Source organism: Arachis hypogaea, chromosome 1 (genome assembly GCF_003086295.3).
Source record: "Arachis hypogaea cultivar Tifrunner chromosome 1, arahy.Tifrunner.gnm2.J5K5, whole genome shotgun sequence".
In the NCBI taxonomy this organism is placed as follows: domain Eukaryota; kingdom Viridiplantae; phylum Streptophyta; class Magnoliopsida; order Fabales; family Fabaceae; genus Arachis; species Arachis hypogaea.
Genome location: NC_092036.1, coordinates 82,134,511 through 82,158,005, shown reverse-complemented (window position 1 = coordinate 82,158,005; position 23,495 = coordinate 82,134,511). Strand labels below are relative to the sequence as shown.

Genomic DNA, 23,495 nt, shown 5'->3' with positions numbered 1-23,495 from the left:
TCGAAGAGGATTTTCTGGAGCTACGGAAGCCCAATTGGCGCGCTCTCAACGGTGTTGAAAAGTAGACATCCTGGGCTTTCCAGCAATATATGATAGTCCATACTTTGCCCAAGATTTGATGGCCCAAACCGGCGTGGCAAATCAGCCTCAGAAATTCCAGCGTCTAACGCTGGAACTGGCATAAAACTTGGAGTTAAACGCCCAAACTGGCATAAAAGCTGGCGTTTAACTCCAGAAAAGGTCTCTACACGAAAATGCTTCATTGCTCAGCCCAAGCACACACCAAGTGGACCCAGAAGTGGATTTTTACGTCATTTACTCATTTCTGTATACCCTAGGTTACTAGTTTACTATTAATAGGATCTTTTGACATTGTATCTGTACCTCATGACACTTTACACGTTTCTTTGTGTACCTTCCACAGCATGAGTCTCTAAACCCCATGGTTGGGGGTGAGGAGCTCTGTTGTGTCTTGATGGATTAATGCAATTACTACTGTTTTTCATTCAATCATGCTTGCTTCCATTCTAAGATATCACTTGTTCTTAAACCGGATGAATGTGATGATCCATGACACTCATCATCATTCTCAACTATGAACGTGTGCCTGACAACCACCTTCGTTCTATCTTAGATTAAGTAGATATCTCTTGGATTCTTTAACCGGAATCTTCGTGGTATAAGCTAGAACTGATGGCGGCATTCAAGAGAATCCGGAAGGTCTAAACCTTGTCTGTGGTATTATGAGTAGGATTCAATGATTGAATGACTGTGACGAGCTTCAAACTCCTGAGGGCGGGGCGTTAGTGACAGACGCAAAAGAATCACTGGATTCTATTCCGGCCTGATTGAGAACCGACAGATGGATAGCCGTGCCGTGACAGGGTGCGTTGAACATTTCCACTGAGAGGATGGGAGGTAGCCACTGACAACGGTGAAACCCTTACATACAGCTTGCCATGGAAGGAGCCTTGCGTGCTTGAAGAAGAAGACAGTAGGAAAGCAGAGATTCAGAAGATGGAGCATCTCCAAAACCCCAACCTATTCTCCATTACTGCAAAACAAGTACTTAATTCATGTTCTTTTGCTTTTCATAATCAATCCTGATAATTTCTGATATCCTGACTAAGATTTACAAGATAACCATAGCTTGCTTCAAGCCAACAATCTCCGTGGGATCGACCCTTACTTGCGTAAGGTATTACTTGGACGACCCAGTGCACTTGCTGGTTAGTTGTGCGGGATTGCAAAAGTGTGATTGCAATTTCGTGCACCAGTAGTGCGGATGAGGTGGTAGGCACAGTAGGTGGATGGGGTATGTTGAGGCTTGGGGTGTCTGTGGGAGGCTGTAAGTATTTCCCGCTTGGGACTATGTCGCCCATTGTCGAAATTATGGTCGTCATGTCCGTGGTCTCCCAAGGAACTCCTTCAGCAGCAACTAAGTCAGATACCAATGCTGGAAATGGTAGATTACCCCGAGCGTGTACTTGACCCATTGCTTGTTTGATGAGGAGAAGTATGTTCACTAGCCTCTCCGTGAGAATACACCAAACAAGGAGGGTGAGATCTGCCGTGAAGGACAACTTGTGGGTGCTAGGAAGCACATAGTAAGATAGAATTTGGACCCAAGCTCTAACCTCCACAGTGAGGTAGCGTGCATCAATGCACTTGGGCCACATCCGGAGTCGTCCTTGGGTCCAAAATGTCTCTGGCTCAGCAATGACTCAGAGAATAGATTTCCAATCAAACCCAAATTCACTCTGCCGACGCAAGAACTCTTGGTAGCCATCCATTTCCTCCAGTATCGGTAAGACAATAAGCACTTACTGAATAGCCTCTTCTGAAATCAGGACTTGCTTTTGGCGCATGTATACTGACTAAAGAGAAGGGAGGTAGTAATTGGTGTAAAATTCTACCACCCACGAGAGGTTGGCCTATTGTGGTTTTCTCAGCAGAAACTCCCATCCTCACCACTCAATGCAGGGCAGAATACAATGAGCAATATGGTTTGGAGGGGTGAGTAGGTGCTCGGCATGATAGTTCCTTTCAACCATGGAGGGAAACACAAGTTCACAGAAATGGTTGGGGAACCTTGAGGAGTCCCTTTCCGGATTGCTCTTCTCATTTTCATCAATAGGAGCGGTTGTTTTTGCTTTCTTAGAGAGGGGTTTAGCTCCTAGTGTAGGGTGCGCCTTGAGTTTGACTTTGGGGTGCCCTCTTTGTGGCCGGTTTCTTTGACGCCTTCCCTTTGCCTTTCTTGGTGGCCATCCTGGAAAAGGAAGTAAAAAGGGAAAACATTAAACACAAAGATTCAACTCATGAAAAATACGTGCAAGTGGGAAGTGGTGCCCAAAAAGAAATTGTGTGTCTTGAACACATGACAGCTGCACATGTGATCAAAAACAACTATAGAAGCATGGGCACAACACTTAGAATGGGATGCAAGAGTGAGTAAGGCATGCAATAAGGCATGAGAGGGATAAACTCAAGCATCCATAATAAAGAGCAAGTCATGGTAAATGAGCATTAAGTTGGCAATCATGAAGTAAATAAGCTCGATGCACTTGAAAGAGCCCAAGTGTATGAGGAGGGAACACCAAATATAGAGTACAAGATCAAAATGAACCAAATTGGTATAGGTGCATTTCCTCGAACACTTGGTGTGCAATAGTCACGCAATGAGCAAGTATGAAGAACTCAATCAAGTAGAGTCCCAAATGAAATATCAAACAACAACACAACACCACATGATTACAAAGACATCAAAAGATAACAAAAGGATCTATCAAAGCAAGGTGAAAACTCAAGTTCAACATCCACGGAAAAATAAGAAAAGAGAGAAAGTAAAAAGCAAAAACCAAGTAATAGAATCATGCAACTAAAAAGAAAAATAAGAGAGCAACAGAATATAACATGCAACTAGAGGAAGAAAACTTCAAAAGAAAGTAAGAGATGGGAGGTAGAAGGAGTAGAACTTTGAAAGGGGAAGAGAGCAAGGCAGAGTGTTGGTAGAGGATGAGAGAAGGGAGAAAGAAATATAAGTGCCACCGGAGGTGGTGGTGGTCATCGGTAAGTGGCCGGAGATAAGGGTGGAAGATGATAGAAGGAGAAGAAAGGTGATGGAAGAAAGAAGATGGAAGAAAGAAATGAGGTAAAGAAAGAAGGAAGGGCATGAAGGGTTTAATTTGCATCGAACGACCGATGCGTGAGCGCACAGCGCGCTTATGCGTCGACGCACAGAGAAAAGAGGGACGCATACGCGTTCAGGGCGCGTACGCGTGAAAGTAGTTGTGCCTAGGGCACAGTGTTGGTACAAGGTTGGCCTAACTCTCGAGTTTCTGTACCATCAATAGCGTGCAGCATATACGACGCGTACACGCACAGCACGCGTACGCGTGGATGCTCTATTTGGCGACCGATGCGGATACGTCATGCATGCTTGCGCGTGGGTTGCAGGCACAGAATAGGCACGGATTGGCCACAACTCTCTGGTTTTTGTACCAAAGAGTGCAGGATGCACAGCCGACCCGCACGTGCACAGCACGCGTGCTCGTAGGTCGGCGAAATAGCAAGGGGCACGCAGGCGTCAAGCACGCTTACGCGTGGGTTGCTTGGCACAAAGCATGCATAATGTGGGCACAACTCTCCAGTTTTTGTACCAGGAGTTGTGAAACCATGTTGACGCGCGCGCACGGTACGCTTGTGCGTGGTTGCCCCTTTTTTTACAACAAGGAAAAATGCAGTTTAACACATTCTTGGCATTCAATCAGCTAGATAAGTTGAGAAAACACTCATAAAATCATACAATACCCAAGAAGAGGCATTTTCCTCAACTCCTACCAGTACAACAAAATATGTCAAGATTGATAAAAACCTAATGAATATCACAACAATCTAATAAATTCAACAAAACCTATCATATCAAAACATATCAAAACAAGCTCAATAACAACAAGAATAAAAAAAATTCACAAAGACCCTAATGCTAGAAGCAAGTAAGTAGATACAAGAACGATCATACCGTGGTGGGGTGTCTTCCACCTAGCACTTTTCTTTTACGTCCTTAAGTTGGACGGTCCTGAGCTTAAGCTTCCTCTCCTTTTGGTGCATCCTCAAGTAGGAGCACTTCCACTTCTTTGGTTGATTTATAGCATTCTTCACTCTGTGGCCATTCACCTTGAAGGTTACTGCACTTTGAGGGTCAAACAATTCCACCATACCATAGGGCTTAACCTCCTTCACTTTGAAGGGACCTTCCCATCTTAAATGAAGCTTTCCAGGCATGAATCTGAGCCTTGAGTTGTAAAGGAGAACTTCGTCACCTTCTTGAAAATCCTTCTTTTGAATATGGTGATCATGGAATGCCTTAGTCATTTCTTTGTAAATCCGGGCATTCTCATATGCCCATAATGCATCTCCCAACCGAGAGCTCCAGTCCTTCCTTTGTGGATTTACCACTTTCTCTAAAATTTGCTTAATCTCTCGGTTGGACACTTCCGCTTGCCCATTTGTCTGGGGTGATATACAGTTGAAACCTTGTGTGATATCCCATAGTGCTTGAGTAGTGTTTCTACCTTCCTGTTACAAAAGTGAGAACCTTGGTCGCTCACGATTGCTCGTGGCGACCCATAGCGGCACACAATATTATTTCTAATGAAAGAAATCATAATATTAGCGTCATTAAGGCGAGTAGGTATCGCTTCTACCCACTTTGAGACGTAGTCAACCGCCAACAAAATATACAAATACCCACTTGAGTTTGGAAATGGCGCCATAAAGTCTATGCCCCAAACATCGAAGATTTCACAAAACAACATCTGTTGTTGAGGCATTTCATCCCTTTTAGATGCATTTTCCGACTTCTGACATTGGTGACACGACACACAAATTGATTAGCATCCTTGAATAGTATGGGCCACCAAAATCCATAATCCAAAACTTTTTTAGCCGTTCGTTGTGGGCCGAAGTGGCCACCAAACTCGGACGAATGACAAGACTCAAGAATGGGTTGGATTTCGGATACCGGGACACATCTACGAATTACTTGGTCTACTCTCCTCCTCCACAATTGAGGGTCATCCCAAATATAGTATTTGGAGTCACTCCTCAATTTATCTCTTTGATGTTTTGAAAAGTTGGAAGGGTAGATCTTAGCAACCAAGTAGTTCGCCATGGGAGCAAACCAAGGAAAGCTATCCGAAATAGCATGCAAACTATCCACGGGAAATAAGTCATTAATCGAAAATGGGTCATATTTAAGATTTTCAACGCGGCTTAGATGGTCTGCAACTGAATTCTGTGACCCACTTCGATCCCTAATCTCAATGTCAAACTCTTGCAAAATCGAGATCCAACGTATGAGCCTAGGTTTCGACTAATTCTTTGTCAGCAAATACTTCAAAGCTGCATGATCCGTGTATATGACTATCTTAGAGCCTAGCAAGTAAGATCAAAACTTATCTAATGCATGAAAAATGGCTAAAAGCTCTTTCTCAGTAGTGGTATAGTTGGATTGCGCGGCATCCAATGTCTTTGAGGAGTAAGCAGTGATGTAAGGGAGCTTACCATCACGCTGTGCAAGCGCGGCACCTACGGTGTGATTTGATGAATCGCACATGATCTCGAATAGTTGCGTCCAGTCAGAGCCCCTCACAATTGGTGTCGTGGTAAGAGCTCTCTTCAACTCCTCAAATGCTTCCGCACAAGCACTATCAAACTCAAAGTCCACGTCCTTTTGGAGTAGGCGCGACAATGGCAATGCAATCTTGCTAAAATTCTTGATAAAGCGCTTATAGAATCTTGCATGCCCCAAAAAGGAATGGACCTCCCTCACAGATGAGGGGTAAGATAAACTGGTAATGACATTAACCTTGGCCAGGTCTACAGAAACTACGTGTCCTAAACTATGCCTTGTCTTACCATGAACTGGTAATTTTCAAAATTTAGGACAAGGTTAGTGTCAACACACCTAGCCAAGACCTTGGCCAAGTTCTCTAAACAACTATCAAATGAAGTTCCATGGACACTGAAGTCATCCATAAAGACTTTCAGACAACTCTCCATAAGATCAAAAAAGACACTTGTCATGCACCGCTGAAAAGTGGTGGGTGCATTGCATAGCCCAAATGGCATCCTTTTGTAAGAAAAAGTGCTAAAGGGACAAGTAAATGTGGTCTTTTCCTGATCCTCAGGAGCAACGTGAATCTGGAAGTATTCAGTAAAACCATCAAGAAAGCAATAATGGGATTTATCCGCAAGTCGGTCCAACATCTGGTCAATGAATGGCAAGGGGTAATGGTCTTTCCTCGTTTTGGCATTCAACCTCCTATAACTGATGCACACTCGCCAAGAATTTTGCACTCTTGTGGTGACCACATCACCATCTTCCTTCTTCACGGCGGTGATGCCCAATTTCTTTGGGACAACTTGGACCGGACTCACACATTCACTATCGGAGATCAGATATATGATACCCGCATCTAGTAGCTTTGTGACCTCCTTTTTCACCACATCAAGGATAGTTGGGTTGAGTCTTCTTTGGGGTTGTCTAACCGGCCGAGCTCCTTCTTGGAGAAAGATGCGATGCATGCACATATGCGGGTCAATTCCCATAATGTCACCCAAGCTCCAACCGATTACTTTCTTGTGCTTCCTTAGAACTTCTATGAGCTTCTCCTCTTCTTGGCTAGAGACCGCACAAGCAATAATGACTGAAAACTCTTGATTGTCCCCAAGGAATGCATACTTTAAATGAGATGGAAGAGGCTTTAATTCACTTCTTACCTCCAATTGCGGTTCTTTTTCACCAAGCTCATGGGAATCATTTTCAACAAATTTTCTTTGTTCACCCTCTTGATCATCTTGCTCCTCAACAATAGGGTAGCATAGTTCGTTGTGATCTTCGCTTTGCACTTCTGCTACTACCTCATCAATTACATCACATCGAAGGACGGAATGCTCTTCGAGTGGGTGTTTCATGGCTTCCTCCAAGTTGAACTTGATTGTCTTTTCTCTAACCTCAAAGGACTATGTACCGGTAAAGGTATCCAACTTGAATTTAGAGGTCTTCAAGAAGGGCCTACCAAGTAGAACGGAGGAGGAACTTCTACCCTCTATTGGTGGCATTTCAAGGATATAGAAGTCGATCGGAAATACCAAATCCTTGATTGCCACAAGCACATCTTCGGCTATTCCCATCATGGTAATCACACTCGACAATTATTAAATGAAGACGTATAAGGAATGGAGCAAAAAGTGAATTCCCTTGGAGATGAAGATCATGCATTCAAGCTTCTAGGTGGTGAATCCTTTGAATTTGAAGAACCTTCTCCTAATGAGATAGAAAGCAATGTGGAGGTAGATTTCTCCCAACCTCCCATTTATGATTAGAGTGATGGGGAAGAGTTAGATAAAAATGATGAACAAAGGATTGAAAATGAAGTTTATGAAGAGGTGGAGATTAGCAAGGAAGCAAACAAAGGAGTAGAGCTTGCAAGAACATTGAAGATACCTCCCCCCAAGCCACCACCATCTATTCTCTCATTCAAGTGGGTAAATTCCTTATACTCAAATTTTATTATTCCCCTTGAATATGGTTTGATTGAAATAGATGATCAACTTAGACATATTGGTGGCTTTAAGAGTAAAAAAGAGATGGTCAGTGGTTGGAAATGCCATTCTAGGTTCACCATGGTTACATGTTCAAAGCTTAATAGCAAGAGTTGGTGTAGAACTAGAATGCTTGGGTCTAGAATGATGTTTGGTCATTTCTTTGAGAATTCACTTTGCTTACCACCCACATGGACTAATAATGATCAATTCAAGGATGGGTGTGGAAACATGATATGGGATCCGAGAATACATGAGGATCACCTTTGGGAGCTCATAGCTTGTGAGGAACTCCACCCAAGCTTGGAGTTATTAATTTTGAAGAACGGTGCTTATTGGAGACTCAAGCATTGGTGGATGTTCCAGGATGAGTACAAGCACAAGCCACCTTGAGAGGAGCTCCCCATAAGTCCAACTTAAGGACAATAAACAAAAGTGCTAGGTGGGAGACACCCCACCATGGTAACCTCTTTTCATTTTCTCTTTTGTACATATTGGTAATTAGATTAATTTCATGTTTAATTTAGGTTGTTAAGTTCATTTGGTAGTTTAGTATGTTAAATAAGGTTTTATGGTGTTTTGGTAGCTGTTTGGAGGTTTGGAATGCTTGGATTGGTGCAAAAACATAGAAAATTTTTTGAAAAACAGAGCACCATCCAAGCGTACGCGTACGGTGCGTGTACGTGTGCCCAAGCTTTTCGGCCATTCCACGCGCACACGCACATGACGCGTCCGCGTGGATGCAGAAGTTCCACCCCCTGCCAATGACCCGAGAGTTGTGCCTGCACTGTGCGAACTTTGTGCCTGAGGCACAAACATCAACCCGCGCGTAAGCGCGATGGATGCGTGCGCACCTCATCTCCAGTTCACCAGGCACGCGTATGCGTGCCTTGCGCGTACGCGTCGCGCCCAATCCACTACAATCTGCGCGCGCGGCATGCGCGCGTACGCGTGGATGTACTTCCTTCACTACATTTCTTTTCCTTTCCTCTTTCCATTTCTTTCCTCCTCCTTTCTTCTTCCCTTCTTCTACCCCCCATCAAACACTCCCAAACACCATTGATAACCATTTATTTTATTTAACTAATTAGTTAGTTAGTTAGTTAGTTGCTTAGTTTTAGTTAGTTTTCATTTCATTTTCTCTTTTTCACTGTAAGTGTTGGATTGTTATTCTCGTTTACCATTAATTGCTGCTGAGTATTAAAAAAAGGATGTTATCTTAACATCATTATGTTTATAATCTTTGTTAGACTCTATTGATGAGGTTATATTTTGCTACTTGGTTTTGAGTTTTTCATGCTTACCTTTTAAGAATACCAAGTGATGAGAATTGCCTTCGAGCTTGTAACTCTTCTTGAATTGCATGATTTGGCCACCATGTGATTTGAACCTTATTCTTTGATTATGCAAACTCTTGATATTGGATGTTGTGCTTTTACCTTAATGTATTGTATTTCATGATCATATGCATCCAAATGCTTTTAGCTTGAATGCTTTCATGCTTCTTTAATGATTGTTTTACCTTACAAGTTTACTTAAAGCATTTCAAGCACACTAGAATGAATAAAGAGCTTGCTTCTATTGTGACTTAGCCTTTCATGTTAGTGTGTGCTCTAACCCGCGTGCAACTTAGAATGCACACTTACTTTTATGAATATCACAACTAATTCACTCACCTCATTCTAGTGATTTACCTCATTCCAAAAATGTATGCTTCCTTGCTTTTATATCTTCTCATCTTATGGTGTTATATTTTTTATTTTCATGATGGACGCACCACAAGCAATAACGAAAGCAGAAGACTAAGAACACGCAACACCAGTTGACCTACCAGCTGAAGGTAGCAATCCGGAGAGTCGCCGTACCCCCTTGCTCATTTTTGAGTGCACCGAGGATGGTGCAAACCTTTAAGTGTGGGGAGGTCGTCTGACCAATTGGCGATTTTGGATGACAAATTTCTAATCCCAACACTTTTGCATTTCATCTTAGGTTTTTAGGATTTTTATTTGCATTTTTCTTAATTTTGCATATATATATTCAAAATAAGCTTAGTCAAAATAATGAAAATTTTCAAGATTTCTATCTTTAGGGTACCTCAATTGGTTTGAGTGAAAACTTTTCGTTGAACTTGCTTAAATTATATATATCGTGGAACATGATTTTTGAGCTAAGAACAAAAGCAAGTGAGTTTTGAGCCTAATAGTGTGGTTACATCTTATAACCATTTATTTTTCCTTCTTGTGTGCATTATTCTCTTTTTATAATTGTGATCTTTGATTTATTTAATTCTTTATGTCCATTATGTTGTGTATACATACATTTATATGATTGAGGCCAATATTTCATTTAGCTCACTTACCCAAATGGCCTTACCTTTTATCTTCCATTGTTAGCAAATTTGAGCCTATGCTTAACCCACTTGTTCTTATTTTAGCACATTACAAGCCTTAAAGCGAAAAACAATAATTGTCCTCTATTTGGATCTTTAATTAGCTTAGGCGAGTGTGTGTGAGTATCATTCAAGTGTGGGAACCTTGGGACATTGGGTGAATAAAAGGGTAGTTTTGTATTTTTGTTGTAAATATTGGGAATTGGGTACATGCTCATGTGTAATGAATGTATAGACCTTATGCATTCATACTTTTGTATATACTTTATTGCAAAAAGAAAAAAAATGAGAAAAACAAAAGAAAAAAAAAGAAAAGAAAAAAAGAAAAAAATAGAAAAGAAAGAAGAAGAAAAAGAAAGAAATAAAAAGGGGGACAAAATGCCCAAAAGCAAAGTAAAGCTCAATAAAATCAATGCATATGTGTTGTGAAATGAAAAGAAAATACATGAGTATGTGAAAAAGTGAGAAGAATGGGTAGTTAGGTTAGCTTTGAAATTGTATAGGATGTCATAGGTTAGGTGGGAAGTTTAAGCTTATCAAAGATTCAAATTCTAAACTCACTTAACCATATATGCATCCTACCTTGACCCTAACCCCATTACAACCTAAAGAAAAGACCTCTTGATAGATGTTTGCATGCATGAAATATATGTAGATTGTTAGAAGAAGAACAAATCTTGGAAAGTATGATTAGGGGAGAATTGAGTGAATCGACCCTAAACACTTGAGTGAATAGAGTGCAAATACATCCGGTGAGGGTTTGATGCTCAATTACATGTTTCCACCTATGATCATCTCCTTTCATGCAAGTTTGTAAAAATATTTAATAGCTCAATTCAATTGTGGTTTGGCATGGTTGTTATTACCTTTGGCCCTTGTGCTTATATATGTATTCTTGAGGAATTGATTAATTTCGACCGAGCAACTGCATTCATGTAGATAGTTGCATATAGGTAGATTGCATTTAGTTAGTTTCCATTGAATAAATGCCATACCATTACTTCATTCTTGGTTTAAGCATGAGGACATGCTTAGTTTAAGTGTGGGGAGGTTGATAAACCCCATTTGTCGGGTTTATCTTATGCTTCATTTAAGGAATTTTATGACCTTCTACCCACATTTATTCAATGAAATAGCATGGTTTCATGATTGTCTCCCAATTTGTGCTTAAGTGTGAAAATATGCTTTCTAGGCCCTTAATTAGCTAAATTTAATTCACCTTTTATTCCACTAGATGCCTTGATGTGTTTGTAAAGTGATTTCAGGTTGAAAAGGGCTAGGAAGGATCAAAGGAGTGAAAGGAAAGCATACAAAGTGAAGAAGACCTTGAAAAGCCAAAGAATTGAACTCGCCCATGGACGTGCGCGCGCATTAGGTGCTTACGCGCACCTTGCGAATTACCCCATGGATGCGTACGCGTGCTGTGCGCGTACGCGTCGGTGCTGGTATATGATTTTTTAATGAAAACATGGCCAACGAATTCAGAAGGGTTATGGGGCCCAGATCCAACCAACTTTGGCGCCAAAAATGCTATTTAAAGCCAAGGATTGAAGAGCAAGGGGGATTCCATCATTCACACTCATTAGGATTAGTTTAAAGTTAGTTTTAGGGAGAGAAGCTCTCACTTCTCTCTAGGATTAGGACTAGGATTAGGTTTAGTTTTTAGATCTAGGTTTTAATCTTTGCTCTCATCTACTTCTACCTTTCAATTCCTTGTTGTTATATTCATTCTTCTTCTATCCTTTTGTTGTAATTTCCTTTATGATGCTTTTATGTTTTGTTGTAGATCTACTCTTGTCTCTTCTATTTTCTTTCCATTCAATTCAAGGTAATTCATAATAACTGTGCTTCTTTTGATTGTTGTTATTAATTCTTTGCAATAATAGTTGTTAGATTTCATTCTAGTTGTCAAATTACTATGCTTTTCTTTTGTGCCTTCAAAGTGTTTGATAAAATGCTTGGTTGGATTTTAGTATAGATTTTGTTCCTCTTGGCCTAGGTAGAGTAATTAGTGACTCTTGAGTTATCTAATTCCTTTGATTGATTTATAATTAGAAGTTGCTAATTGATTTGAATGCCTCTAAAGCTAGTCTTTCCTTTAGGAGTTGATTAGGACTTGAGGAATCAAATTGATTCATCCACTTGACTTTCCTCCATGGTTAGAGGTTGACTAAGTGGTAGTGATAAACCACTATTTTATGGTTTATCTTGTGCTCAATTGAGTGGATTTTATCAACTCTTTACCCACTTATTCATAATATTTGCATAGTTTTATATTTCCTTCCTGATTTTGTACTATGATTGAAAACGTGCTTCTTTGATCTTATATTTGCTTATTATTAATCCTCTCTTATTACCATTAGATGCCTTGATATGTGTGTTAAGTGATTTCAGAGATTACAGGGCAGGAATGGCTCAGAGGATGGAAAGGAAGCATGCAAAAGAGGAAGGAATACAAGAAGTTGGAGAAATTGCTAAGCTGTCCAGCCTGACCTCTTTGCACTCAAACGGCTATAACTTTAGCTAAGAGGTCCAAACGATGCGGTTTCAGTTGCGTTGGAAAGATAACGTCCGTGGCTTCGATTTGATATATAATATGTTATAGTTTCCCTGACTCTAGGCGACGCGACCGCGTGATCCATGCGGCCGCGTCGCAGTGACGGAAATCAGCGTATTTGAAATCTTCTCCAGCGATTTCTGGGCTGTTTTCGACCCAGTTTGCGACCCAGAAAACACAGATTAGAGGATATAAAGTGGGGGAATGTATCCATTCATAGGGAGGCTCTCATAATTCACTTTTCATGTTTTAGATGTAGTTTTTAGAGAAAGAGGTTCTCTCCTCTCTCTTAGTATTAGGATTTAGGATTTCTCTTAGTTTTAGGAGTGGCTCTCAATCCCAGGTTCTTTATTTATTCTATTATTTTATTTCAGTTTGTTAATGTTGATTTACGAACTTCATGTTAGAATTGATTTCTTTTATTAATGCATTTTGAGGTATTTCAGATTATGATTGTTTTATTCTGTTTAAGATTGCTTTCAATTCAATTTAGATTTATTTTTCCCTTTCGGCTTTGGTTAAATAATTGGTGACCCTTGAGTTATCAAACTCATTGTTGATTGAAAATTGGAATTCTTCAAGAATTAATTCAAGTTCCAATAACTCTAGTCTTTCCCAAGGAAAGACTAGGACCTGAGGAATCAGAATTAATTCATCCACCTAACTTACCTTCATAGTTAGAGGTTAACAAAGTGGGAGAAGAATCCAATTCTCTTTACAATTGATAAGGATAACCAGGATAGGACTTCCTGTTTTCGTACCTTGCCAAGAGTTTATTTTATAGTTATTTATTTATTTTATTTCTTCTTATGCGACATACTGCTCCCTAATTTCTAAAACCCCTAATTTACAAACTCATAACCAATAATAAGAACATACCTCCCTGCAATTCCTTGAGAAGACGACCCGAGGTTTGAATACTCGGTTATCAATTTCAAGGAGGTTTGTTACTTGTGACAACCAAAACGTTTGTATGAAAGGACTTTTGAAGGTTTAGAAACTATACTTGCAACGAGGATTTATCCGCAAATTTCTAGACCATGCAAAAGTTCTCTCATCAGGTAGCAATGAACAATTTATGGTCACAATTGAGGAGGATAACTAGGATAGGACTTCTAGTTCTCATATCTCGCCAAGAGCTTTGTTAGTTGTTAGTTATTTTCTTTGCCATTTATATTTTTTGCCTATTATCTCAAAAACCCCAAACATACCTCATAACCAATAACAAGACACTTTATTGCAATTCCTAGGGAGAACGATCCGAGGTTTGAATACTTCGGTTATTAATTTTAGGAATTTGTTTTAGTGACAAACAATCTTTTGTATGAAAGGATTATTGCTTGGTTTAGAAACTATACTTCGACGAGATTTCATTTGTGAAATTCTAAAGCATCAAAAATTTAATCATCAGGGACTCCTCAACCTTCTACTCAATTCCCCGATGTAACAAGAGAGGGACTCCTCAACCTCAATTGTCCACACCATGGTTTCATCACAAAACCAAAAAGGGGTTTTGAAACCTCTAAAAATTTTATATTGCGACTACAATAGCTAAGGAGGTATTTATAATGTTTTATTAGGTTAAAACAAAGAAAAGCCCTAAAACCCATAAACATAAGGCACAAGCTAGTAATTAAATAAACAAAATCAAAATATATTAAATTAAAATATTCTAAAAATGTAAACTAGTATCTTCTAAATAACACTTGAACTCTTTATATCACGAACATTTGAAGCACGTATCACGTACCGTCGTATGGGGTCATGTCAGGAGTTTTGAAGTCTTTTGGGACTTTAGCTTTCATGATCTCCTTTGCGAACGGGTCTTGATCCTTGTGAGAACTATCCTCCCAATTGGATCGAGTGGTCTTAGTTTTGAGGCTGGCTTCGAACTTTAGGACCTTGTCTTCCAGCTCTCGATGTCGCCTTGTTTCTTTTCGGAGGTCTCTCTTGGCCTCTCATTGACGTTCGGCCTCTTGTTCGAGCTGTTTGAGGCGATCCCGCTGTTCACGGATGGCATCTATGGTTTCTGTGTTTTGAGGTTGTTTGTCTTCCTTGGATTGGTGTGTGTCCTTTAGGGAGGTTGGTGTGGCATCCGTGTTCTTGAATGGCATTCCTTCTTCTAATCTGGAGTTAAGGTCGTTGGCAGGGTTATTTGCCATGGTGATGGGATGACTTCCAGATTCCCCGGCAATGACGCCAATGTTCCGAGGGTTACTTGAAACGTTGTGGTCGATCTTGGACGAGATCTTCCGGTGTGATCGGAGCTTCCGTGTCTGACTTGTTTGGAGCTTGAGATGTAGCTAGACCTTGATCACCGGGGGGTGGTGCTACATGCAAGAGACTCCGATGCTTAAGTTCGTATGGGCTTTATGCAGGTTTTTTATAAAATTGGAGTATGAGTTATACCTGGGTGCTCTAGTGTATTTATAGTAGTGTGGAGTGACATTCCTTGAGATAAGTTTGTTATCTTATTTTATCTTTTGTGGGTGAGATCACTTATCTTTTGGCCAGCCGCCTTCGAGTGGGCTGCGATCCACTGCTTTGGGCCTACTCGGGCCTCTATGGTGATTTGACCGAACTCTTTAGGAAGAGGTCGGTGACGAGCCAACCTTACAAGAGTTCGGTTGTTTTGTCTTCGTCCAACCCGGACCATATAGTTTGGTCTAGCGTATGAACAGTTAGTTTTCTTCCTTTTATAGTCTTGTATATATTGATTAGTTGCATCTTAAAATAGGTTTGATTTCATGTTTGGTTTATTTAGGAGTCTAGTATGTTAAATAAGGTTTGATAGTGTTTTGGCAGCTATTTGGATGTTTGGAATGCTTGGTTTGGTGCAACAAATTGGAAAATTTTGAAAAACATAGAACCCAGCCACGCATACCCTTGACCCCAAGAATTCCATCCTTTCATGCATACACCTCGCCCACGCGTACACGTGACCCCTAAAATTTTTAGGTGCAGTACAAAAACCAGAGAGTTGTGCGCTTAGTGTGCTGAAATTGTGCATCTAGCCCAATTTTGACCCATGCGTACACGTCACCCACGCATACGCGTTATCTTCTTCTCTCTTCACTTAAGCGTGTGCGTCAACGATGCGTGCGCATCGCACCCCATTTCAGCCATGCACGCGTATGCGTGACCCGACGCGTACGCGTGACCCTCTGCCCTGTTTCACTCACTTCTTTCCTTCTCTTCTCTCCATTTCTTTTCTTCTTCTCTCTTCTCCTCTTTTCTTTCCATCACTCAACCATCATCTACCACCACCATTAACCATTATTTTCTTTGGTTAATTAGTTAGTTAGCATTCAGTTAGTTTAATTTTTTTTATTTTCTTATTTTTCATGATAAGTGTTGGATTATTAATTTTTTTTGCTATTCATTGCTGCTTATTATTAACTTGATGTTATTTTAACATAATTGTCTTTGTTAATTTTTATTGTTGGATTCCTTTATTGAGGTTACACTTTGTTACTTGGTTTTGAATTTTTCATGCTTAACATTTTTGAATACCAAGTACGTATGACATTGCCTTCAAAGTTTTCTACATCTTTTGAATTGCATTTGTAGCTAGCCACCATGTAATTTGATTTCATTATCTATGATGAGGCAATTATGTATTATCAATGCATTTTTTGTTAGGAGATGCTTGTTTATGATTGATTTTTATTAACATCACCTATTTCATGCATTGAGATTGTGGAATTGTGAAATTGGATCGTAAGCTTACCTAGTGACATATTTTTGAGCTTTTTAAGGCTTTGTGGACCATGCTTGCTATATGATTGATTTTAACCTCTAGCTCTCTTGTCCTAAGTTCTATAGCACCCATGTGTTCTACCTCTATGTCACTTGGGTGTTTCAAACAAACTTCAATATGTGTCATTGTTTGATGTGTGAGCTCTATATTTCATTTGGTTCACTAAGTTTACTTACACATCAATGAATGTCCATTCATTATCCAATTCACAATTGCTTGATTATTTACTTGAGTGGTTTCATGCTTTTTTATTACTTGTTTGTTTATCTTAACATACATGTTTCTTTGAAGGATTTCAAGCACACTAGAATGAGTCAAGTGTATACTTCTTTGGTGTATTTGTGACATAGCTTTTTATGCTAGTGTGTATTCTAAACCGCATGCAACTTAGAACTCACACACCACTTTTATCAATGTCACGCTAATTCACTCACTTCATTCTAGTGGTTCTTACCTCATTCCAACAATATATGCTTTCTTGCTTTTGCAATTTCTCATCTTACGGTGTTGTTTTCTATTTTTCATGGGTGAGTCATCATAAGCAAAGACGAAAGCAGGAGAAAGAACACACAGCAGCTGGTTGATCAACTAGCTGAAGGTGGCAACCCAAAAAGTCGTCGTACCCCCTTGCTCATCTTTGAATACTGACGAACGGATTCTTGCTAGTAAATAATTTCACAAATAAAGTCTCGTTGAAAGTATCGCTTCTAAACCAACAAGAATCCTTTCATACAAAAACTTGTTTGTCACTAAAGCAAACCCAATAAAAATTAATAACCGAAGTATTTCAACCTCGGGTAATCTCTCTAGGAATTGCAGGGAGGTGTGTTATTATTGGTTATGAGAAAAGTATCTTTTTGGGTTTTTGAAAGGTTTGAACAAGGAATGTAAATGACAAGGAAGTAAACTAATTATCATGAAAACCCTTGCAAGGTATAAGAATTGGACGTCCTATCCTAGTTATCCTTATCAATTGTGATGAGAATTGGCTTTTGCTCCCACTTGGTCAACCTCTAACTATGAAGGTATGTTAAGTGAATAAATCAATTTGATTCCTCGGGTCCTAGTCAATTCCTAAGAAAAGACTAGAGTTAGGGGAATTCAAATCAATCAGCAAAGAATTCCAATATTCAATCAACAAGGAGTTTGATAACTCAAATGTCTCCATTTACTCAACACAAGCTAAGAATGTAAAAAGATAAATTAAAATCATAAATATGAAATACCTCAAATTGCATTAAATAAAGAAATCAAATCTAACATGGAGTTCATGAAAAAATAAAAGAGAAACTAAATTAAAAGAACATTGAACCTGGAATTGAGAAGAAGAAGAAATCCTAATCCTAAAACCTAAGAGAGAGGAGAGAGCCTCTTTCTCTAGAGGACTACATCTAAAACTTAAAATTGTGTGAATGAAAAGTGAATGATGAATGGATTGATTCCCCCACTCTGCAGCCTCTAATCTATGTTTTCTGGGCCGAAAACTGGGTCAAAAACAGCCCAAAAATCACCTTCAGCGATTTTCGCAATGACAGTACATCGCACATGTTGCGCGTACGCGCCAGGTGTGCGTGCGCGCCGATGGACTTTTCGCCAATGTGTGCATGCGCATCACCTAGCTGCATGGCCACTATGGCAAATTGTATATCATTGCGAAGCCCCGGATGTTAGCTTTCCAACGCAACTATAACCGCCTTATTTGGACCTCTGTAGCTCAAGTTATGATCGATTGAGTGCAAAGAGGTCAGGGTTGACAACATTAGCAATTCCTTCAATTTCTTGTATTCCTTCCAGTTTTGCATGCTTCCTTTCCATCCTCTAAGCCATTCCTGCCCTGTAATCTCTGAAAACACTTAACACACATATCATGGCATCGAATGGTAATAAGAGAGGATTAAAATTAGGTAAATTAAGACCAAAGAAACATGTTTTCAATCATAGCACAAAATCAGGAAGGAAAACGTAAAACATGCAATTTACATGAATAAATGTGAGATTAGTGGATAAAATCCACTCAATTAAGTACAAGAGTACCATGAAATAGTAGTGCATCAATTGCACCGAGGACGGTGCAAACTTTTAAGAAGCAATAAGAAGGGGACAAAATGCCCCAAAGTTAAAGTAATAAAAACAATGCATATGTGTCGTGATAAAAAAGGAGAATGCATGTGTGTGAAAAAAGTGAAGAATGGGTAGTTAGGTTTGCATTAGATTTTGTAGGTTGTCATAGGTTAGATGGGAAGCTTAAGTTAAACAAGGATTCAATTTTCAAGCTCACTTGACCATATACAATCCTACCTTGACCCTAGCCCCATTACAACCTATGGATAAGTCCTCATGATATTTTTATGCATGCATTGAATAATTTTTTATTGTTAGATGAAAAATAAATCTTAGAAATCATGATTAGAGGAGAATTGAGTGAACCAACCCTATACACTTGAGCGACTAGAGCGGATACACATCCGGTGAAGGTTCAATCACTCAATTACACGTTTTCACCTATGATCATCTCCCTTCTTTCAAGTTGTTAAATCCTTTTCTAATAGCTCAATTCAATTATGGATTTCATGTGATTGTGATTGCTTTAGCCTGTATGTTTATATATGTATTCTTGGAAGTTGATTTATTTTGACCAAGTAGTTGCATTCATTTAGATAGATTGCATTTAGATAGGGTGCATATAGATAGTTTGCATTGAATAAATGTTGATACTCCTTATCTCTTTCTTGAGTTTAGCATGAGGACATGCTTGGTTTAAGTGTGGAAGGTTTGATAAACCTTAATTTTGTGGTTTATCTTGTGTTGAATTCAGGAGATTTTATCAACTTATCCCACATTTATTCAATGAAATAAAATGCTTTTGTAATTCTCCCTAATTTGTGCTTAATGAATGAAAACATGCTTTCTAGACCTTAAAATAGCTAAATCTAATTCAATTTAATTCCATTTGATGCCTTGATATGTTTGTGGAGTGATTTCAGGTTTCCAAAGAAAGGATTGGATGGAAAAAGTGAAGAGAAAAGCATGCAAAGTGGAGAATTCATGAAGAAATAAGCATTTGGAGGATTCATGGCCACGTGCACGTGTCATCTATGTGTACGCGTGAGAGAGTATTTTGCCAAGTGACGTGCACGCGTCACCCACGTGTACGCGTGAGGAGGTAATTCGCAAGGAGACGCGCACGCGTGACGCTGATCATGTGACCTCATTAAAATGAATATGCTGGGGGCGATTTTTGAGCCATCCAAGCCCAAATCCAACTCATTTTTGAAGCTATTAGAGGCTGAATTCAAGATGGAGAAAGGTGGGAGCAATTAGGTAGTGTAGGAAACATGCCTTAGTTTAGTTCTAGAGAGAGTAGCTCCCTCTTCTATCTAGAAATTAAGGTTCTAGTTTAATTTCCTTCTAGATTTAGGTTTTGATTCTTGTTTTCATCTAGTTTTACTTGCAATTTCTTGTTCCTACATCTTTTTTCTCTTAGTTTACATTGTTAATTTTCCTTTTATGTAACTTCAGTTTTATGAACACTCTTGGTACTTTTAATTTGCTTTAATGCAATTTGATTTTTATGTTCTTTTATTGCTTCTTTAAGTTATTGTTATTGATTTCTTGCATTGAGTAGTTTTATATTTTATTATTCTTACCCTTTTACCATGCTTTCCTTTTATACCTTCCAAGTGTTTGACAAAATGCTTGGTAGGATTTTAGAGTAGCTTTTGAGCATTTTTGGCTTAGAAAGAGAAATTGGACAATGTTGAGTCATTAATATCCAATTTAGATTGGTGATCTAGAGTGATTAGTTAGTCTTGTATCCATTAACATTACTTATGGATTGGGATTAGCTAGGCTTATTTGACTTTCTCTCAATATGAAGATAATATTATACCTTCTTCTAATGTTGGAGATGACGAAATAAGATTAGCTCTTGTTAAGTATTATATGATAATTAATGACTAGGATAGAAAGCCTTAGTTCTCAATCCTTGTCATGAATGCCTCTTTTTAGTATTTGTTATCTTTAGTTATTTTCTTTATTTTCTTGTCATTTAGATTGTAGTCTTCTTATTACAAACCACCCCTTGGACTTCATAACCAATAATACGCATACCTCACTACAATTCCTTTGAGAGATGACCCAAGATCTAATACTCTCGGTATTTTTAATGGTTTGCTTAAGTGACAAACAAAATTAAACTTTGATTGTTGCGTTATTTGTCGGTTTGGAACTATACTTGCAACTAAGATATTTCCTCTTACCGAGAAGAAATTTCTACGCCGACGGTAACGCTATTTCAAACGTCGTCCTTGGAGTTTAGCACCCCAAGCATGTCTTCTCCATGGTGTTCTGTTATTCTGTCGGAATATCTCTGTCCCTGTCCTAAACGTTGTACATGATCACAAACATTAGAAAACCTAGGAAAACTCTAAAGATCAATAAAAAACAAAATGAAATCAAACTGAAATAAAATTGAATCAAACTAAATGATACTTATGGTTGGGTTGCCTCCTAACAAGCGTTTCTTTACCGTCACTTGCTTGATGGTCAACTCCTCTAAGGAGGAGGGTCAAAGAGGCTCAGATCTTCACCCCTCATTGTGAACCTCTTTCCTGCACTCTCATGAATTATCTTAACATGCTCCAGAGACAGGATCCTATTCATAGTATGTGGTATGACTGGGCTTCTAGTGAGCACCACCTTCATGCCAGGTGAGAAATTTTTAGTAGGAATTTTCTTGGGGCCTCCTCTATCTTTGGTGGGAGATGAATGCCCAACACTAAACTTAGGTTTGATGTCAGGGAGAAGTGTATGTCTTTCCACCAAGTGACAGGGCATAAGCATTGAGCTTTGTATACAGGTACCTTTTTTGTCAGAGAGTGGTAGAGGTTTAAAAACTTTGAAAACTGATAAACCACTATTTTATAATTTATATTATGCTCAATTGAGTTGTTTCTATCAAGTCTTTTCTCACTTATTCATATGAAATGCATGGTTTTACAATTCCTTCCTTATTCCTTAATATATGTGAAAATATGTTTCCCAGACCATAAAATTATTAATTTTAATTATCCTTTATTACCATTCGATGATGTGATCTGTGTGTTGAGTATTTTCAGGCTTTATAGGACAGGAATGGCTTAGAGAATAGAAAGGAAACATGCAAAAGTGGAAAGAACGCGCAAAAATGAAATTTTGAAGAAAATGGCAGCGACGCGCACGCATGGACGACGCAGACGCATGACTCCTGCAGAACCCACGCGACGCGCACGCGTGGATGACGCGAACGCATGTCTAGCGCAAAGTACAAGTGACGCGTATGCGTGACTGACGTATACGCGTGACAAGGAAAATTTCCAAATGACGCACACGCGTGGCCCACGCGCACGCGTGACGGACGCCACGTGCAGAAAGTTGTAGAATTTGCCCTAGTGATTTTTGGATCCTTTTCAGACCAAATCCTAGCCCAGAAAACACATATTAGAGGCTATAAAGTGGGGAAATGGACACAACATTCAAATTCACAATTTTAGGTTTTAGATGTAGTTTTTAGAGAGAGGCTCTCTACTCTCTCTTAGGTTTTAGGATTAGGATTTCTCTTAGGTTAGGTTTATTTCTTCTCCAAATTCTAGGTTCAATGTTCCTCTTTTACTTTTATTTACTCTAATGCTTTTACTTGTTAATTACTTATGTTGCCAAATTGGCTTATGAACTCTTCATGTTAGATTTGAATATTTTATTTAATGCAATTTGAGGTATTTTAGATTTATGATTGCTTTCTTCTATTTATGATATAAAATAATTTAGATTTTTCCCCTTTTAGCTTTGGTTAAATAATTGGTAACACTTGAGTTGTCAAATTCAACGGTTGATTGAGAATTGGAAATTCCTGATTGATTTGGATCCCTCTAAAGCTAGTCTTTCCATAGAAGTTGACTAGGACTTGAGGAATCATGTTGATTAGTCCACTTGACTTTCCTTTGTTTAGTAAGGGTTAACTAAGTGGGAGCAACAAACAATGCTCATCACACCTGATAAGGATAACTAGGATGGAATTTCCCATTCTCATACCTTGCTAAGAGTTTTTATGATTATTAATTTATTTTTCTTGCCATTTAAATTACTTGTTCTCTATTTCAAAAACCCAAAAATATACCTTTTTTTCCATAACCAATAATAAATTATACTTCCCTGCAATTCCTTGAGATACGACCCGAGGTTTAAATACTTCGGTTATAAATTTTATTGGGTTTGCTTAAGTGACAACCAAAACTTTTGTACGAAAGGATTCTTTGTTGGTTTAGAAACTATACTTACAACATGATTATATTTCTATGAAATTCTATACTAGCAAGAATCTAATCGTCAAAAACCATGTAATCCTCATGTAACCTTAGCACCAATTCACCCCTCTTAACATCAATTAGGGTTCTTCTAGTGGCTAGGAATGGCCTTCCTATAATTATGAAGTCATCTGTATCCCCTCCTATGTCAAGTATCACAAAATCTGCCAGGAGGAATAGCTCTCCAACCTTGACCAGTACGTTCTCCACTAGCCCATATGCTTGCTTTCGAGACTTGTCAGCCATCTCCAGTGCTATTCTTGTAGGTTGCGCTTCTTGGCTCCCCAATTTCTTCATTACATAGAGCGGCATAAAATTTATTCTTGAACCAAGATCACACAGTGCCTTCTCAGATGTAATATTCCCAATGGTATAGGAGATCAGGAAGCTTTTGGGGTCTGGCATCTTCTTGGGTAGCTTCCTCTAAATCAGTGCACTGCACTCCTTGGTCAAGAGCACAGTTTCATCTCCCCTCAAGGCCATCTTCTCAGAGAGTATGCTTTTTATGAAGGCCATATAGGGAGGCATCTTCTCCAAGACCTCAGCAAAAAAAAATTGATGTGCAACTTTTTTAAAGATTTCCAAGAACTGACTGAATTGCTCATCCTTGGTCTCCTCTTGAATCTTCTAATGGTGTGGTACTTTAGGCTCATGTGCCACCAATGGGGTGTATAACAATATGCTTCTAGTCTCTTGTTGAGCCTTTTCTTCCTTTAATTCCTCAGTAGCATGGATCTCTTTTGGCTCAGCCTCCTTGGCCATGACAAGGGCCTTACACTCTTCTCTTGGATTTACCTCTATGTTACTGGGAAGAGTGTTAGGAGGTCTCTCAGGTATCCA

At 39.1% G+C, this 23,495-nt stretch overlaps 2 protein-coding genes across 2 annotated transcripts; both read right to left on the bottom strand.

Moving 5' to 3' along the window:
* Positions 1-5,449: 5,449 nt before the first annotated feature.
* On the bottom strand, positions 5,450-6,978 carry LOC140183685 (uncharacterized). Its single transcript, XM_072232216.1, has 2 exons — positions 6,199-6,978; positions 5,450-5,731 (listed from the first exon to the last, which is right to left on the bottom strand). Exons 1-2 carry the CDS (start codon positions 6,976-6,978, stop codon positions 5,450-5,452), a joined length of 1,062 nt encoding a protein of 353 aa, XP_072088317.1.
* A 15,692-nt stretch (positions 6,979-22,670) lies between these two features.
* Positions 22,671-23,060, bottom strand: LOC112742199 (uncharacterized). Its single transcript, XM_025791464.1, has one exon. The coding sequence runs from the start codon at positions 23,058-23,060 to the stop codon at positions 22,671-22,673; it is 390 nt and encodes a 129-aa protein (XP_025647249.1).
* Positions 23,061-23,495: the final 435 nt, after the last annotated feature.